At 39.4% G+C, this 20,372-nt stretch overlaps 2 protein-coding genes across 2 annotated transcripts in view; one reads left to right on the forward strand and one right to left on the reverse strand.

Moving 5' to 3' along the window:
- Nucleotides 1-268: 268 nt before the first annotated feature.
- On the forward strand, nt 269-7,495 carry DDX39A (DExD-box helicase 39A). Its single transcript, XM_072399699.1, has 10 exons — nt 269-405; nt 3,845-4,057; nt 4,414-4,634; nt 4,729-4,912; nt 5,601-5,719; nt 5,810-5,941; nt 6,157-6,266; nt 6,457-6,601; nt 6,882-7,029; nt 7,303-7,495. Exons 2-10 carry the CDS (start codon nt 3,850-3,852, stop codon nt 7,317-7,319), a joined length of 1,284 nt encoding a protein of 427 aa, XP_072255800.1. The 5' UTR covers nt 269-405; nt 3,845-3,849; the 3' UTR covers nt 7,320-7,495.
- ADGRE5 (adhesion G protein-coupled receptor E5) overlaps nt 7,150-20,372 on the reverse strand; it is a 29,491-nt gene continuing 16,268 nt past the window's right edge. The window contains exons 10-17 of the mRNA XM_072399698.1: nt 19,766-19,924; nt 18,511-18,702; nt 17,355-17,572; nt 15,921-15,987; nt 14,128-14,219; nt 11,834-12,002; nt 11,135-11,236; nt 7,150-7,781 (exon numbers count right to left, since the gene is read on the reverse strand). Coding sequence (XP_072255799.1) covers nt 7,752-7,781; nt 11,135-11,236; nt 11,834-12,002; nt 14,128-14,219; nt 15,921-15,987; nt 17,355-17,572; nt 18,511-18,702; nt 19,766-19,924 — 1,029 coding nt within the window. The 3' untranslated portion in view covers nt 7,150-7,751. The remainder of the gene's footprint in view (nt 7,782-11,134; nt 11,237-11,833; nt 12,003-14,127; nt 14,220-15,920; nt 15,988-17,354; nt 17,573-18,510; nt 18,703-19,765; nt 19,925-20,372) is intronic.

Genomic DNA, 20,372 nt, shown 5'->3' on the forward strand with positions numbered 1-20,372 from the left:
ACGCCATGATAATGGCGCCATCTCAGCTTTGAAAAGTAAACCGAGCCCCTCGAACAAAAAAAAAAACCTGCCTCCTTCTCCGAGGCACTGATTGGTCGCTGAATTCCTACCTCACGAAAGGCCGCTCTTTGTTTACATTGGTTATTCAGTTAATCCCGCCTCTGATCGTGGCCAATCATACGCCGAGTTCTTTCTAACAAAGCCCCCGCGTCTTCCTTGTTCCCCAGTCGGCCACGCCCTATTTTGTGTTGCGTACCCTATCAGGAAGCGAAGACGCGTTTGTGTCATTTGTGTCTCGACCAATTAGAGATTTAGGAGGAGCTTGGCCAGGCCTGGTTTAGTTAGGACCCGAGCGGTGTGAAGAGGTCGCATTACACGTGGAGGTGTATCCGGAGAAGAGAAGAGGTAAGCTGTGCCTCTGCGACTTTGGGGAGGCAGCTTGTATCACCGGGGAAAGCTATAGGGCAGGCGGCTAGCTACACTTTGCTGTACGTACACCGGAACCAACAGGAGTGGCCGGTCCCTGGTACAGGCCGGGGCTGTTCACGTAGGCCTCACACAGGCCTGTACTCCGCCTTGTGATCGGCCCTTACAATGTGAGCTCCGGTCTTACCATTATATAAAGTCTGATAACATTGCTAGGATCTAATTGCACGATCTCATTTATTACTAATTCATCCACGCATGCGCACAATCAGGATCTTGTATTTCATAGAAGTGATCACATCTGTATCAGATTGTACAATCTGATGGTAACATCTATGGCCTATGTGTATGTGATATATTGTATCTTCTGTCATGGGCAGTCCCTACCAATTGGCCATTTTGCTATGCAGGAAGCCATTGATCCTGGTGGAGCCATTCAAGATGGCTGACTGTGCTGAACCAGAGCCATGTTGTATTGGTTCTGGATAGGTCTGGGTGGAGATGATTAGGTGTTTGTAATTGGGTCAGATTTAATCTTTTGAATGGGCTTTGAGCTGTGCGTGTGAGGAGGTTATGAGTAAGGGAAGTCATTGGAGGAGGGAAGAGTGTGGCCATGGGGGATGTACGGAGCGGTGGGCTTGTAGCTGGGTAAACCAATATGGTGGAGGCTGCTCCTGGAGGTTTTGTTGAGCCTTGATGGGGGCAGTAGTACTCTGGCACTGATACCAGTATGGGCCCATGAGCTTGTATCCTAAGATGCCCATATGGAGATCGGTGTGATGGATTTATAATCCCAAAGGCTGGCCATAGAGGGAAAAGTTGCATCCTTTATCTGAATGTATAAAAACCCCAATGTGTTTCAGTTCCTCTACATTTCAGGTACTGGTTGCATTTTTTTATGATTGTACACAACTTATGCTTAAGGTTTTGTTTTATTTTTCAGTGATGAATACAGTTCAGTAAAGATGGTGGTGCTTGGGGTCATCAGATGTTATAGATATCAGGATTCTTCTCGTTGCCCTTCAAACCATAGGTAGGGCTTAGATGGAAGACCAATGCTTGGGTCATTAGCAGGTTCAGTTCCAAGCTCAGGGATCTGTTTGCTTTCCCCCAAGTTTCGGTGTTGCTGACGACCTTCAATAGAAGGCTACAACCCCATCAGATTATTGATTTGTATTACCAATGGAACTATTGAGCTGCTTCCTGTCTGATAGTTGGAATGATTTGGCGATCTCCGGGATCAAACTCCTATCCAGGATTGTGATCCTATTCAACAACATCCAAATCTATACAAACATTGTGCCTGAGATGCGTTTTGATTGGCAAGGTGGCTGAAATGGCGTAACAGAATGGAATATGTAATTTGGTGGTTTTGTTGGCGTGATGGATGAGCCGCATTGAATAGAAAATATTAGAATTCTAATTGGCTCTCAAAGAAAGTTATTTGAAGTTGGGTAGAGATGGACTGTGACTTTGTTGTCTTCTATGATCTCCACACAGTACTCCATGTATGACCTCCTCTAGATCTAACAATGGTGTATTGCCGGGGTCCGTCTGGTTGTATGGTTTACATAGATTTACTTTGTAAGAGGACTTTGTGTTACGTTTGGAAGCACTGGTTGGATCTTGCACTCGATAGAAGATCAAAGCGATCTTCATATGTACTTTTGACCAATGCGATCATGCTTGTTGGAATGGCCTGTTTCTGTTTTTCTGGCCACCATGTTTGTCATGGCAATAGGAAGTCTTGTGTTAATTAGCACAATGAGGGAACATTGGTGTGAATCCCTCCAGACACAGTCCCCAGGGAGCTCCATATAACACCTCACCAGGTGTGTGCTGCTTGTGTTTGATCCGTAGGTTGGGAAGATCTTGTACATATCAGCTGTTCTCCGTGAACTCTAATTGTTCTGTAGAAATCATTCTTTCCCAGGTGATCATCCTCCAAGCTTGTGTTTTTTCCCCTCAGCTCTGTGCACTGGTTGTACATGACTTGTGCGTAAGGTTTGCGTTTTTGGTAACAAAATTTGGTTGATACCTCATTATGGGATGATATAACTAATATGATTCTTCTCTTCGGCCTTCATGTCCTCCGGGTATATTGGTCACACTTGCTTTAGAGCATACCCTTGCTCTAACATGATTTGTAAAATTTGAAGCAGTTTGTGGTCCCCCTGGATATTCCAGCTGTCATTTCTATTTATACATTACAGCTCTGGTATAGGAAATGCCACCTCTTGGTACAATCATTGTACAACATTCTGAGTTTTCTGAAACTATGGAATATGAGCATCTGCATACAATCTCAGGGGTGCGATCATTGATGTGATCATTTATAGATCATTGATGTGTGTGGTGAGGGTAAATGTTTAATGTAAAGCCTAGCCAGTATGATACCCTTGCCAGGTTTTATGGACGTTTACTACCGGAGCTATCCATCTCTTAGATTGTAAGCCCTTCTGGCCAGGATCCTCTCCTCTCCTCCTGTGTCAGTTTGTCATTTGCCACCCCTTTAATGTACAGCGCAGCTTAATATGTTTCTGCTATATAAACATCATAAAAATCATCTTTTAGGCTTCTTAGAAGCTATTGGATTCTTCTGCACTATGTAAACATGCGAAAATGGGGCAGAGATACTTGGGAATGTGTCAGATCCTTTAAAATGTCCTGGTATAGTAAAATGTGATTTACCAATGCAGGGCAAAGCCGCACATTTACTTTATTGGTGTCCCTATCAGTAACCTATACATATGGTTTCCCTCCGGCAGTCTTCCTTTCACCATCAGGGAGTTCTCTTAGCAAGGCTGGTGATTGGCAGCCTGGGCACCCACCCCTGTTGGAATGGGTACAGAGATGGTTTTTAGCCCTGTAAAAGTACCAAGCCAAGGCATGGTGCCTTCAGGTAGTCAAACAGGCAATCTGGTGGTGAGTGTAAAAGAATGGAATTTTTAAACTGCTGGTAGAGGTGGTATGCAGCACGGTGGCTCAGCGGTTAGCACTCCGGCCTTTTTGCAGCATTGGGTTCCAGGTTGGAATCCCGGCCAGGACACTGTCTCCATGGAGTTTGCAGGTTCTCCCCGGGTTAGCGTGGGTTTCCTTCAGGTACTCTGGTTTCTTCCCACATCCCAAAAACATGCATTTAGGTTAATTTGCTTCCCCCCAAACTGGCCTTAGATTGTATTAATGTCATATGACTATGGTAGAGACATTAGGTTAATTGACATTAGCTGGTGACATGACTATGGACTTTGTACAACCCTGCATAATATTATGGCGCCATATAAATACTGTGTAGTAATGTAGGGTTCAGTTTGTAAATTTGTTCACAATATATGAATTGTTTTACAAAGCAAGAATTTGTAGTTCATTTTGTCCAGTTAACATTGTATAAAACTTGTGCAACCTTTCCCTTGTGCAGACATCATGACTGAGCAAGACGTTGAAAACGAGTTGTTGGATTATGAAGAAGATGACGAACCACAACAGTCAACTGAGGCTCCGGCACCAGCTGCCAGGAAGGAGGTGAAAGGTTCCTACGTCTCCATCCACAGCTCCGGGTTTAGAGACTTCTTGTTAAAACCTGAACTGCTTAGAGCCATTGTTGACTGCGGTTTTGAACATCCCTCTGAAGGTAGGTGTAGCTGCTGCATGCTAGTAATTCTGACAGCAAGAAATGACCATTGCTAACCTCTTCTAAAGGCAATGGCTGCCTAGCTGTCATGGTGATCACTTACGGATATGCAGATATTCAGGAGAGGGCACCTGTTTTAAGTCACTCCATGTTTTGAGTTCCAGGTTTGCCATATGCTGATGTAGATTAAGACTGCTGCATCCATTTTATTATAGTAGTGTTTCTGGTATGGGGCTACTTTAGACCGCTTTAGAAGATGTAAAGATATCTAAAACTCATCAGTCACTGCAAGCCAGGACTTTTTTTCCTGTATTTTATTACGACTTTCCTGACACTTCATTGTATTTATTTTCCAGTGCAACATGAATGTATACCTCAAGCCATCCTCGGCATGGACATCTTGTGTCAGGCCAAATCCGGTATGGGAAAGACTGCTGTCTTCGTCCTGGCCACACTTCAACAGATTGAGGCAGTGGATGGACAAGTATCGGCTCTTGTAATGTGTCACACAAGAGAACTCGCTTTCCAAATCAGCAAAGAATATGAGAGGTTCTCCAAGTACATGCCTACTGTAAAGGTAAGAAGTTATATTGTCATTTGGGGGGACATTCACTTATGCCCCTCTACTGAAAGTTGACTCTAGATTTTTAACATTTGATCTCTCCATCCAGGTTGCTGTGTTCTTCGGTGGCCTTACTATTAAGAGGGATGAGGAGGCAATCCAGAAAAGCTGTCCTCACATTGTGGTGGGCACCCCAGGCCGTATCCTGGCCCTGGTTAGACAGAAGACTTTGAACTTTAAGCATGTTAAACACTTTGTTCTGGATGATTGTGATAAGATGTTGGAGAAGCTAGGTAAGTAGTATTTAAAAGAGTTCCCTGCTTGTGCAAAGGCATGTTTAACATTCTGGGTTTATTAGACAAGGATCTGGTGTAAGAACGTAGGTCAGGAAAGTTGGAGCAAAGTCAGAACTTCTAATCTATATATTTGTTTTGAGTCTGTGTTTTACAATATACTGAAAACACTGGGTCCGTATGATGGACAAGGAATAGTCAGCATTGGAACTAGCATAGTGTGACAAATGTTAATAGTGGGAATCAACAGGAAGTAAATGAAGGATGGGACATGAAGTACAGGAAAGAATCCCTAATGGGGATATGATAAAAAGGGGGTACAGTATTACACTAACTCTACCTGAAGATAGTCTTAACTGAATCTCTGCTTAAAGTTCAGCAAAAAAACTGAAATCTGACAACATTGCCATGCTTGCTTTGTTTTCTCTGTCTGAACGTTTGTAGCAATTTATCCCATCTAGAAAAGTTTTTTTTTTTGGGGGGGGGGGTTGGCCTGCTTCCTGTTACACTGGGGAGCAACTGGCATCTTAAATCGTTCATTGTGTAGTAAAAGGGGTGTGCAGACATATTTACTAGTTACTAAAGTTCTTCACATGTAAAACAGGACTGCTTCATGCAAAATAAAACCTGATTGCATTAAATGGGTAATTTGATCAATATCATGACTGACTGTGTTCTTTGCTTGTAGACATGCGCCGAGACGTTCAGGAAATTTTCCGTCTTACCCCTCATGAGAAACAGTGCATGATGTTCAGTGCCACTCTCAGCAAGGAGATCCGCCCAGTCTGTAGGAAATTCATGCAGGATGTGAGTATCAAACATTGTAACTTGACTGCATCAACTTTTACTGCTTATTTAATGGCAACCCCTGATCACCATTATTTTTTCCCCCCTCAGCCTATGGAAGTGTTTGTGGATGATGAGACTAAGCTGACACTTCACGGTTTGCAACAGTATTACGTCAAACTAAAAGACAGCGAGAAGAATCGGAAATTGTTTGACTTGTTGGATGTGTTGGAGTTCAATCAGGTTAGTTGGGGGTTTGCTCTTGACGCTCTCACTTTGCCCCATTCAGGACCACACGTGGTGGACCACCTTCCCAGCAATGTTTAGTTTCCCATTTGCGCTGCTCTATCTGAGCCCAAGCACTACTGTTGTGGGGAGTAAACCCTTTCATATTGTGTGCTCCAGTCTTGTTTCATTTAGTGGTAGACAATGTACCTGACAGCATTTTTCTCTTCCAGGTGGTCATCTTTGTAAAGTCTGTGCAGAGGTGTATAGCGCTTGCACAGCTCTTGGTGGAACAGAATTTCCCAGCTATTGCAATCCACAGAGGGATGCAGCAAGAGGAAAGGTGAGGTTTGCTTTTGGATTTCTGGAATACTATGCATGGCAACAGCTGCTCCTTTTAGTGTGAATTGCTTTAAAAATGGCAACACGCGGGACAGTTATTATATGTGAGGGCAGAATCCAGTTGTGGGTGATGAAAACGTGCTGGCGGACTTGTCTGTCATATATAATATAATTTTTTTAAATGTTTTTAGGCTTTCAAGATATCAGCAGTTTAAAGATTTCCAGAGGAGAATTCTAGTTGCCACCAATCTTTTTGGGAGAGGCATGGATATAGAAAGAGTTAATATTGTCTTCAACTATGACATGCCAGAGGACTCCGACACCTACCTGCATAGGGTGAGTAGTTTGTAATGTGTCTTTTGGTGTACTTACTTTTACTGGTCATATTTTGTAATGGGAAAGGAGGAATTGGGATGGATTGTATTTAAAGCATGTTTGCATAGATAGCCACATGCTTTTAGCTAAATTTGCTTTAATCTCACCTAATGGGCCCTCTGTATGTGTATTGGGATAACATAGAAAAGTTAATAGCTTGCACACAAACACTTTTGTACACATAAAAGATGTAAATGTGATTTGAGGTCAGTTTGTTTTAACTGAAATGTGTTCTTTTCAGGTGGCTCGTGCTGGCAGGTTTGGTACAAAAGGTCTGGCCATAACATTTGTATCTGACGAGGAGGATGCTAAAATCCTGAATGATGTCCAAGACAGATTTGAAGTGAATGTCGGTGAATTACCTGATGAAATAGACATATCAACTTATAGTAAGTGAAATTTATATCTGTTAATGTAAAGCCAGACAATTGATGGAGCTTTGAAATCTAAATTGCCACAGACACCCCAAACTTCACCTTTTGGTTCCATGTACAGAATACAGTGACATGTTTTGGAATATAATCATTTTATTAGCATGATATACAAATGCATTTATGACATATGTATTAAAAAAAAAGTACCTTGGCAGAAGCATTGCCTTAGAATATTTACATATGGAACACGTTGAATATATCACTGACTGTTCTTTTTTCTTTCCGCAGTTGAACAGAGCCGATAACGCTGCCCCCTGGTTGTCCTGCTAGAATACGTTCTCATCTTGGTCTCTTGATTAGTCTCTGCTCTTGTCTAGCTGCACACACGTGGGGAATATTTCGATTTTACATTACTGGGTTTTATATTGAGTTTGATTTTGTGTAAAGAAGGGAAAGAATTAAACTTTTTTTATTGTTTAAATCCTGTGTCTGCCTTCTCTTTCATATTGGTAATCGGTTGCTCAGTATTTCCTTGGAAATAGTGTGGGTGGTAAAGTCTGTCTGGTCAGGCGATTACCGCACAATGAAGCTGGGGGTTCCTGCTCCCAGCAGATCAGTCTGTTTTTTGTTGTAAAGCATCGAAGCTCCGTTTAACTAGTCAGGGTTGAGGAAAATGGAAAGTGCAAAATAAGTCTGTGGGAAGTTGTCCCCTGAAGATTGCAAGGTGAACATGATCGTCATAAGCCAGACTCCTTGTTTGGCTTGCCCTGTAACAACAATAGACACATTAGACAGCTTGTAACAAGAGACGTAATATAAGAATTGCTAGTTTTTAAAGTATACATTATTAACAGAATTTATAGAGCAAACCTATTGCTTTATATTAAATAGGGCTTGCAAATGACAAATGTTGAGGGGATATAATTGTGCTGAGGCATCCTCCACTAAAACATAAATGATGTTGTCCCGCCTAATGCAGTTTACAACCCTATGTTACTTGTAAGAAAATGTTGGCCCAGGATCAACTGCATCTATATTTATTTGGCCACCCTCTAAACTCCTACAGAGTTCAGATGTTTCAAGTGAAGGGCTTTGTTCTATGGTATATAAAGACATTTTAGACAATCACTTTTTGTTAGTTTTTGGAAAGGAACTTTTCTATTCCAGATGTGCACAAATCCATCTTCATAAAGACATAGTTTGATGTGGCCAAACTACAACTTGAGTGGCCCTGCACAAAGCTCTTCTCTCGGCATTATTAAACACCTTTTGGATGAATTGTAATGGTGAGGGAATCGGGTCCTATCCAACATCCATCCATTCCTAATCTAACAATTTTTTTTGCATTGAATATGCACCAATTTGTGGTGGCACATTGCAGAAAGTTGTATGTAATCCCTATAAAAAGAGGTTGGTAAACTTGCAAAAGCCTATTGTATTTAACAAGCTCCTTTTATGGTTGGTATCATGATCAGATATCCACAAACTTAAGTTTGTATAGGGTTCATTCTCCTATGTAGCACAGATACAGTCCAAAATATAGAACTAGTATTATACTATACTATGCAATTTCAGACTTGCTTGTGGTTGTCCAGACCATCAACTCCAGTTTGCTTAATTAGTCTCCCTTAATGACTGCCTTCTATTTCCTATTCTATATATTTTTTTCACCTACTTTAACTGATCTACATCAATGACCTGTATCTATTTTCTCTCTGTTTTCAGTTACAAGTTTTCAGATGTTAATAATGTTCTCTGAATGGCCACACTTTGAAATTCTAATTGTAATTAAATTGTACACTCGCTAAATGGTGTTTATATTCAGGCAAGCAGGAAGTTTCATAATAAAGCACAAAGCATAACAGGTTCTCTGTTGCCAATTATGTGCTTGCCTCTCTGGAGCCCAACACTACTGGGAATGAGAGGCAATTATTATCAGTCCTGTGGGTGTAACCCTGGCTTTTTTAAGGTGGTTTGGAAAGGTAAAAATGTGGATACTAGATCAGTCATCCAGTGTTTGTAACAGGGAATATTACCAACCATTTCTTTTTAGCCTTCAAAGTAGGGAATTCTAGATGGTGAGCACCGCTATGTTAAATGACTCAGCCGGTACTTTGTTCAGCAATGAATGGAATTCTGGGAAAAGATCACCAAACTCTAAAATAAGTCAGCTGGGAATGGTAGACTGCTTTTTAAAGGAACAGGCAACACCGTGTATGTGGGAGGTTTAGTATCTGTCAGGTTCTCTTGTTTGGGCACTCATCAATACATGTTCTGCACTCCCCCAGCTGGCCCATTAATTATTTTAGGGGTGCGATACCAGTGTTCTCCCCAGCCACTTTTAGCTGGGTGCACCACCCAGCTGTTTTTTGGAGGTTATTGAAGAGTTGCGTCACTATACAGGGGCCACCACCCACCTACAATTTTTTTTCTCAACCAGATTAAAAAAGTCTGGTTTGGACACTGAATAAGAAGTGTCCAGGTGACAATGTGGTCTCTCCTGCATTCTACATTGCTTGCACTTGGGTGTCTAAACTAATATTTCTCAACTTTATCACCCCCTGGTGGTACAAATACTAAGGATTTTTAAATGTAAAGCAGTACATTTAAAAATACTTATTTTCAAGTTCGCCACAGATTTCTCTTTTATCCACAGTTCACAATATATTAGTGTGGTGGTCTTGCAAGTGGGAAGAATGCCACCCTTACAGGTAGCTGAAAAGATCATTGGATCGGAGGGTTCCAAAGAATCCTGGTTTGAGAAACACTGGTTTAAACATTATCTCGTGGGCCAGGAGAGCAAATCATTTTTGTGCAAGCACAAACATAGGGAGGAGACTCAAGCAAGGAATAGAGAAATGGGTAATGGTAAAATTTAATTTTGCAATAATGTGTTGCGTCAAAAACGGAGAAGTGAATGTTTTAATGTTTAAAGTTAGAAGAGTGTGAATATGTAAAACACTTTTATACTTTTTTTTGCTAGTATACATTTCTAGCTGTACACATTTCTCATTTTTGCTATATACATTTCTAACAAATAATCCCTGTAGTCCCTGGTTGGTTTCCCTGTATTGATGTGCTCACACTTCCAGGTGTTATTGATAGCACCTGATTTGAAGATTTCAATGGAGCTTTCTTTACATTAATATTATCTATGTCGGTCACATTTCACTCACTGCTGGACCAATCATTCAGGAAATATAAATATGAAATAAAAATTTGTAAATTGTAAGTCGGTGTTGGTTTAAAACTATTGGCTACAGGCTAGTATGAATATCTATGTGGATGGCTGTAATTTGCTCATTACCTACGCTGCGTCCTGCTTTTCAGTGCTACACAATGGTTATCCTTGAGTCTGTAATATTGCTGACCCATTGACAACAATGCACTCCACCTGTATCTCAAAGCTGACACATATTCCTATGATTGTTCTCAGATCACACTCTAGTGGTTAATCTGCATCTTGCTATATGGATGTTTTTTCTACAAATTGTCACTTTTTTTGCGATTTCAAATTATTGCCACCCCAAATTAGGGGTTGAGTGAGTTTCTGGTAGATTAAATACATTTTTTTTGGACTTCCAAACTTTTTTTTATAACCACACCTTTGCTAAATAAAATCTAGGAATGAAGTTTGCATGTGGAGAATCAATATGTAGAGAATGTTTGTGCGACTTATGGAACGATACAGCCAGTCTTTTTTCCTTTTCATTTTTTTTTTCCTTTCCTCCTTTCTTTTGTTTCTTTTTCGCTCTTTCTTTCCTTCTTCCTTTCCATGTCAGTGATGATGGTTCTTAATACCGCCGTTAACTTTACATTGTTCAAATATTATTCTGCCATATTTTATTAAATATTTTAGTATACCATTTGGTTCAGAATATTTTTTCTTGTTTTCCTCCTCTATAGTGCTTCTTATGGTCAGGCGAGTCTTATAGTGTGAAAAATCTGGTAACTACTACTAGATGTACCCTGACCTGGGTAAATTGTTGGGTGGTATTTTATCTAGAATATTGATTTTAGCACACATATTGTCTGTTGGAGCTCCGTAGGTTCCCAATCCAGTGAAAGTTTGTGTCTTAACCTTAAATGTGGTTGAAAGGATATGAAAGTTTCCACTTACCCTGCTCTGTGTATTTACATTTGTGCTGTTGCTAAACTCTGAGTAGATTGGAGATCTGAAATGAGCGATGGCACAAATAAATTTGCTGTAAGTTTCCCGGATCTGCAAAAAAGAAAAAGTCTTAAAAAGAAATTTCTACTGTACTCAGCAATCCAATAAATATTTGATGTGCAGCAGCACCCTGATTATGATTATTTGATTATTTCGATTTGATGATGATGACTTGGTGATAACCTTCCTCAAGCTTCTCCACCTTCCCAGTGGGGTCAGATCTATGCTTCCAACCCAACTTTGGCCAACTTTTCTGTGATGCCTTCTCATACAATGCCTAGCTGGTATATCACACTTACAGGGTCCGACATCATAGCCACCCAAGGCTGGAGGAGGTAGAGTGTCCACTCTTTATCAATATGCCTAGAACTGCACAGAAAATGTCAACCAGCTCTGCTACTGGTTTGGTTATATGTGTGAAACTAGATTGGCTAAATTGTCAGTATAAGAATGAACCTGGCCAGGAAAGCTGGAATGAGAACCCATCAGGATTGCTGTGGCAGGAAGGACAGCAGTTTGGAAACAAATATTATGTATGGCAATGTATTACTGACAGCCAGCAACATATTATATGGATGGCTGTGTGCCCTATGCAGAAATATAGCCCTGCTTCCCAGACAATCATGATCTCTTCTACATTGTACCAACCCTTTTGTTCATGAGGCAGTGCAGGAGGAAGATTTGGACTCCTTGCAGAATGTTGCAGATGGTGAACGCATATATGAAAAACAGAGATGTCTTTCCAAACATGAGGAATCCAAACGCCCAACAACACCCAAGAATGCATAACTGGGCGATCGAGGTCACCGTCAAAGTCCTAAAGGTACAAAATCAACAGTTAGAGAGGAAGCTGCAAACATATCATCCCAGTAATGGGTACAAATTAAATTTACTTAATTTCCAAATAAAATAGGTATAATCACCATATATTAATCACCGTTTTCCAACAGGAACTAATTCTATCTTCATTTAATCAAGCCTTACAGAAAGGTGATATACTTGATAGAAACACAAGGAAACTTTCCTTTTTTAAGCATTTATTTAACACAAATTTTGTGATATGTTGTTAATGGACAGCAGAGGCTTTTTCCAGGCACAAACCCAATTCAGGGCCAAATCAGAGGTTGTTTAAGCTGATACTACTTGCATAATATTATTGTCCTTATAGCAGAAGTTTTTCATTTTAAAGACATTGGAAAAGTTTACAGTTTCCATGTTTTAGTAAAGCATACAAATGTACTGATGTGGAACTAGCTCTTAGGAAATATGCATTAAGATGCATCATCAGCCCTCCAATTATCTTCACTATTGATGAGACCGGGGGGAGGGGGGATTACCTTCACTCTATATTCGGGTTTATGTGCTATTTTTCGATCTCATGATGGAGTCAGTATTGATACCAACAATACATTTATATTTTTATTTAAAAAAAATTTTGTTCTCTTGGTATTATGTGTTTTGCAGTCTCAATGATCAGAATTTTACATGTGCATTGTGCATGCTAATATATTAGCATTCATCTTTTGGTAAGTTTTTCAGTAACAATGGCAGTTGTCATGCTCTTGTTTGACTAAATATCAACTGTCTGCCTTTTTCTCTATTTTCCTGCAACTGCAAGCACTTATGGATTTTGTGGTCTGGCTTTCACCAATTGGGGACTCCCTGTGGCTCCCAAAGCTAAATATGTATTTTTTGGAGTGCACATTTGTAATGGAAACCACCATGTTGTTTGGGGATTTATATTTAACTAACTGATCATGATTACTTTTTTAAATGATTGTTTTTTATTATTATTATTTGGTGGTGTGGATGTGTTACCTTTAGGGATTCTGCTTTGGTTTAGTGTTGCACATTGATCTCAATATCTGCACTGCTGGGGGCGCCGGTTCATTTGTTTTGCTGTATAGGAGACATACCTTGATTTTAAATTGATTTGTATCTGTGTTCTCCTTTATAAACACATATAGATTATTATTAATAATAAACAAGATTTTTATAGGGCCAACTTATTATGCAACACTGTACATTAAATAGGGGTTGCAAATGACAGACAGATACAAACAGTGACAGAGGAGGAGACCCAGCCCCGAGGAGCTTACAATCTAGCAGGAGGGGAAAGTAGCACCCAATAGATACTGAATACTTGTGTATATCTGGCCCATACACAGTACAATTGTGGTTCACCCACAACTGAGTCTCCCTGCATCTGTTGAAGCTGTATATGCACTGTAAGGGCCAGGCCAGATGTGAATTGTACATTGATTCATTCATATGAATGTAGAACAGAACATTATTATATTCTTTCTTACAAATCTGTAGAAGCCAAATGCAGATATTTTTATATGAATCAACAAATAGACCTACCAGAAGAGACATTATACAGTTAGGTCCATAAATATTTGGTCAGAGACAGCTTTTTTCTAATTTTTCTTCTGTACATTACCACAATTAATTTTAAATGAAACAAAGTCTTTTTTGTACACAATCACTTCATTTTAGGGGCTGAAAAGTAATTGGACAAATCATTTTGAATAATTTCCATGGTGAAGGGAAAACCCTTCACAACAGCCAACCAAGTGAACAACACTCTCCAGGAAGCAGGCGTATCGATATCCAAGTCTACCATAAAGAGAAGACTGCATGAAAGTAAATACAGAGGGTGCACTGCATTTTCAGCTTTTTAATTTGTCTAATTACTTTTGAGCCCCTGAAATCAAGTGATTGTATATAAAATGGTTTTAGTTCCTCACATTTTTATGCAATCTTTTTGTTCAACCCACTGAATTAAAGCTGAAAGTCTGCAGTTCAACTGAATCTGAGTTGTTTCATTTAAAATTAGGTGTGGTAATGTACAGAATCAAAATTAGAAAAAAAGTTGTCTCTGTCCAAATATTTATGGACCTAACTGTATATTGTCCTTCATAAAGATAGGGGAAGTGTACCTTATTCTTTTTAATTTGCCTTGATCTGGGTTGATAGTTGTCATTTTGTCGGCCAGTTTCCAAACAGTCAATACAAAAATTCCACAATTCACCTGAACGGAAGAAAGATAATAATAATGAAGATCATGCATTGGACGATGTTTTTGCACTCATACTTATGCTCAATATACTTACTTGCCATGCCAAGTGAGCATATCAGTTCCAAATAAATATATAATATATAGATACCTTATGTACTCAAATACAAACCAAGATGTCTTGTTGAAAAACTACATTGACTCAAGTAGAAACCTAGGGCTCAAAATGCAGCCTTAAACGTACCTAAACTCAGAAATTTCACTACATAAAAGGATAGACCACCCTTTTATGTTAAGTAAAAATTCTATTTGTTTGTTTGTTTTTTAAGTGCAACACCTTTCTTTAATAAAAAAAAAAGGTGCTGCATTGCCCCCTAATTCTCGATTGCCTAGGTGATCGAGAATATTTGGGAGCGCAAAGCCTCCCAGGATACCTAAGTCACGCATTCCAGCAGGCTCTTGGGTGCTCCTTCTCCGCATGCCCGAGCATCTCGAGCATGCACAGAAGGAGCCTTTTTGTGAAAAGGGAAAAAAATTGCCGATCTCACGCATGCGCAGTGAAATTGGCAAGTTTTTTTTCCAACCTACATCACCAGATCTCACGCCTGGGTTGGGTGATGTAGGAAGAAGAACCTGTAAGAAGAGACAAAGATGGTGGCAGCCCGTGCGCCGGCTCAGAGACGGATGCCGGGACAACGCGACTTGATAGAAGACACCTCCAGACTGATCGACTGCACTGCGGGATTGAAGGTAAGTATATTTTTTTTGTTTTCGGCATTTTTCGGTTTACTTCCTCTTTAACAACTAACAGTAATCAATGGAAATGGCAATAAAATTAATGTAAATAAATATATCCATGGGGTTTTATTAAAAATGTATTTAAAAGGTAAAAAAATAACATGAGCTTAGTGTATATATAAATCTCCCTTCCCTATTTACAGGTTGAAGTATTTTGTATTTTTAGGTTAGTTAGGTTATACTACCTACTCCTAAATGATCTTTTGTGCCTTATTGTTGGTCACCAGTAGATGGCATAGGTGACAAGAGTTTGTACACTTCCACTTGACATGAGGTCATAGCGCCATCTAGGGCCCCAAGCGTAAACTCAGGTTCTTTCCTAATAGCAATTTTAGGTTAAAAGAAAAATCGTGTTTTATATTTTATTATTATTGCACAGTATTTATAAAGTGCCACCATATTACACAGGGCTTTAATAAGTCTATAGTCATGTAACTAACTGTCCCACAATCTAATGTCCCTACAATAGTCATATGTCTTTAACACAGTCTAAGGTCAATTTTGGGGGCAGCCAATTATTCTACCCACATGTTTGTTGAAAGTGAGAACAAACCCACTTTTGGTATCATTTTCTATAGATAACAGCTCAATACATCTAAAAACAAAACAAAAAAAAAAAAATTCCTGTGTATGGTTCTGTCTATGGTGGAGATTTGGGTTGTCACTTTTTATATACCCAACCCTGGCAATGTCAACAAGACTAAAAGGTAGAGGAAGCCCAACATTTCAGAACTGATACAACAGGAGCAGATCTGTTCCTGGTGCTGGAAATCTACACTTACAGGTACACTTACTAATATAGAAAAACTAGTACACCTCGAAGAATCAGAAAAGTGTTCTACGAGAATCTAAACAAATAATGAGCCCTTTTAAAGTAAAGTCAGTATTTTTTGTACAGACGGAATACCTGACACTCACCAGGATAATTACACACACAGGCCCCATGAAGCTCCAGATAAAATTCCGATCCAAAGACAACCAGCAGCTGCACACAGAAAAAGAACAATATTAGTTTATTTGATCCCATGTTTTAACTTCAAAATTACAAAGTTTGGTTCCCTGATACTTCCTGAGGGCTAAATTGCAGATTTTTGTACGTTGGACTGGGACAGGTAGCCTCAACGTCCACAAATTTTAGTCTTTATTAAAAGACACTGCAATGGAAAGTGGAAGCCATTATTGGTGTCAGTTATGGCAATGATAACACATGCATTGGCAACAGTCACCACAATGATAACTCACAATGATAACTATCATTGGTGTCAATGACCAAAAGAAGAGAATCCAGCATTGGTGTCAGAGACAGCAATGAGAACCCCCTGGATTGAGTGACCACAACAATACCCCCAGCATTGGTGTTAGTAGCACTTCCTAGTGGAGATTTCCTACTTTCTCCTGCACATTTCTAAAGACCAAAAATGAAGTTCTTCAGAGTAAAGACCAATAGAGACGTTTTGGAGGGTAATAGGAAAGTTTTGACACTACCAGGAAGTGTCAAAACTTTAGTTCTTATAGCTTGGAATTAGTATAGGACTTGGATAGATTTGAGGTACCAAATGTTGCCACAAATATGAAGTAGATGTATACTTATCAGCAGTTTTTCTTTCTTTTAAGTAACACATCCTAAAGAGTCACAGGCATAATAGAGCACCAGGACATGCACTGCTATTTTTTAGGAGAAATTTAAGAAAAAAGGAATGAGCCATGGTGTTCTTTCGTGGGTTCAACTGCAATCCCAGCCTATGGGAGAGGTTGAGAACCAATATTTGAACGCAGTCACAGTTTGTACTGTGATTCCCAAAATGAGGAGTTGCTTTGGGCTGCATGGTTACTATTTAGGATTTGGGCAGCAGCCATAGCTTTATGCAAATCTGGTTGCTGTGCACCCAGGAGAGGGAAAACCTCATATGGGATTTTTCTACTATGAACTTCCCTTAAGCATCTGAAATAATCACTTTAATCATGTTTATATATTTATAAATTACCTACGGAGAAAGTAAATCATTTACTAATGTGGCTGCTATGATTTTTTGATTATTGTCCACTAGGTGGAAGAATGAACCTTAGTTTTAATATGCATTAAAAAGTACTGAATGGGGATCTGAATGGATCCGTATGAAAAAAACGTGAAGCATTTATAAATAAAACCTCCAAACACCAATTATGAATCCCTATAATTACAGTATATGTAAAAGAATTAAAGTAGGAGACACTTTTTGCTTTACTTACACTTTTTAAATTACTTTTTTTACTTCTTCATAAATTCCTCCCTCCTAACATTTAATTTCTTCATGCCAAGTATTCATTTAAATGTTCATAATACAGCAAAACCCTAAAAATGCTCTCACTTACTAATTACAAGTCCCATATCCTTTAGAATATACTGCTGCACTAATTATGACGATCACGGTCGGCACTCCATAGCCCGCCATCAGCAGATATCTTGTCTTCACTTGTGTTTTAAACACTGTGACAAGCATTAGGTAGAGTTCTAATCCTTCGAGAGACATCCAACAGAAAGAGGAGAGGTAGAAGAAATGCAGAAGTGCTGCTACTATTCCACACAAGGTCTAGGATACAAATGAACACAATTGTGAATAAATGAAGCAACTTCAGTCAATATAAAATTACAAAACTTTTTCCAAGCAGTATAATGCCCACTGCCCACAATAAAAGGATAAAGATATGCTTTCTAGTACTATAAAACATAAACTATACATCAAGTTTTCTACCTTTGCACTATGTGGAACTAAGCTTTCATAAAAGTGTCTACTTCGCTAGAACAGAGGGGAGGTAAGAGATTGGGGACACCAGAGAGGGGAATATACTATACCCTCTATGTTGTAGAGCCCCCTTTGAGAGGGTGGGTCATTTTAAGTCCTGAAGGTTTAAGTTTCTAGGTAGCTCTAGAACTTAGTTTCTCACATAAGGGTGATGGTTAGTTGTCTGCTCCTGCCTAGGTGGCACCTCGGTGGGCATAGGTGATGGCCAATCACTGCGCTGCTGCAGGTATTTTCTAGCCTTTGGTATATTTCTGCTATATTTCGAAAAGTTAGGTGATGGGGGGGAGGGGACTTCTAGGACCTGTAGGCCTCAGACGCTGGAAGCTACATACCCTAAGGGAATTACCCCACAGACACTTTGGTTTTCAGGACAAACGTCTTAGAAAAAAAACCCTACTCTGCTTTAGAGGTGTCCTGTTGTCTGGGGACAAAATTACTGCTACCTGTTACATTGGTTCTTTGTCTGCTAAAATTGGAATGATTATTGTAATGTTTTGCTATGCTTGACCTCTTTCCTGTGTGTATTGGAGCTCTATAACAGAACTCCAGAAAAGACAGTTCTGCAACCCAATATGAGTTTCTTAAAGTCACCCCACCAGGAAGAAGCTGGGTACAAACAACCACCCCTTTGATAGAGAGTTATACACAGTGAGTATTTTTTCTGGAACTCTTTAAAAGCTTGCATGATCACTTTAAATGAAACCATAAGCAGTAAAACAGCTTACCTTGTTAGACGTAGCTTCAATGCCAAGTAGAAAGATGCAGTGGGCAAGCAAAAGGGAAGCACACAAGTGTATGTGGATAGTGTTCCGTGTCCCGCGCAAAAATCTACAAAGGCAAAATGTCAGGATGGCCAAGACAAGGCAGATGATCGAGATGGAAAGCCCAATTCGTGTGATGAGAGTCAGCGTCCAGCTCTAGGGTTGAAGGAGAGAAGACATAAGGCTTTTCAGGTGTCTACCCTCTATTTCTAGGCCTGAACAATTGATATGAAAAAGGTTTAGAAGAATGTGCAGAAAACTCTGCAGAAACAATCAGCGAAACAAACATGGTAATAGAAGTAGGAAAACAAGTCAGCCAAATGATGTTGTATTTATAATAAGTACAACTTTATATGAACGAAAAAAACCTCCCCCCTATATGTACCGTGCTGTGTTATATGTTGGCGCTATATGAATCCTGTTTAATATTACTAATAATAATAATAACAACAGAGCGCTACCTAATGGAATAATTGAGATTAATACCTGCTGTGACATGAATGTTTCTGTGTTTTTGTCCATGTCTACATTTTAATGGCCTTCAAGTACATTAAAGTGCATTCCATGCTGTTGTATATAGACTCTGCACCCCTTCCTGCCTGTTAAGGTCCCCATAGCAAAAAGTGAGGCAAAAGCTCTCTAATGGAGCCCAGGATAGTAGTAAAGTAGTGTTAAAACCTGACAGAGATTCTAACCTTTCCACATTATAGCCAAAAAAAATACACTTTAAACCAAAAATTGTAAGTTGTTTCACATGTTCCTATACTGTCAAAAAGTTATATGTAAATATAAAAATTAAATATAATATATTTATTCCTTTTTATTTGTTTTGATTTTTATTTTAATCATACCAGCAAAGGGTAACCATGGACACTTTCTGCAGCATTGTCACTTTTCCTTCAAGTTCATAACTTGGACAACAAGCAGTCATATATATATTTTCAGTAGGAGGACGGCAATGGCAGACCCCATATGTCATCTAGTGCCTATGTCAATAAATTCATGTTACTGTCATTTTTTATATGTAGAGTAAGAATGTGAATGGTCAAAGGATAGTCCAACGTCCTTCTATACAACGATACAACTTTGATACTTGAGGTCTACAAAAACAGGTGAACCTCTAATTAATTAGGTTTTAGAAGTCCCAGCATGCCCTGCCTGTAGTTGTATTATAACCTAGCTTGTTGCAAAGAGCCTAGCATGATGCACAGCAAGTCACCTCTTCCAACTTCTCCAGAGCCATTAGGACAGCAAAGCTGGTTAAATGGGTGCAGTTGCAGACAATTCCATACTGGTTTTTCTCAAGTGTCACACATCCTTCAGTGCTCCAGGCGTTCTCCTCAGACCAGAAGGCACAGTGTATCCTGCTCAAATTCACCTTGTTATGAAAAAGAGGAAACCTTTTTTCAGTATAGGTTTCAGGTATTAAGTTAATTACACATCAGAGAAATACAACATGTTACTGATGTCAAACTGCAATCCTCTGAGGTCTGTGTGGACAGCATCGTTTATCTGCTGACCAGCAGCAAATGGAAGATATAGAGAAGCAAGAACCGGTCATTTGATTTACCATCAACTATATAAACTTTATTTACAGAGGGATTCAAATAATCCCCATGACACAACCTACATAATAACTAACTACCTGCATGATTCACTTATTTAATACTGGTCCACCCCTACCCCCATGTAAAAAAATCAATGTATAATGTATCATTGTATGCCATAGGCAAAAAAAACACTCCTGGAGAAAAATTAGCAAATATACGTCAAAACATTAAGTGGTATAAAAAAACTTGAGGCATATTTAAAAACGGTGATAGTTA

This window comes from Pyxicephalus adspersus, chromosome 2 (genome assembly GCF_032062135.1).
Source record: "Pyxicephalus adspersus chromosome 2, UCB_Pads_2.0, whole genome shotgun sequence".
NCBI classification, from domain to species: Eukaryota; Metazoa; Chordata; class Amphibia; order Anura; family Pyxicephalidae; genus Pyxicephalus; species Pyxicephalus adspersus.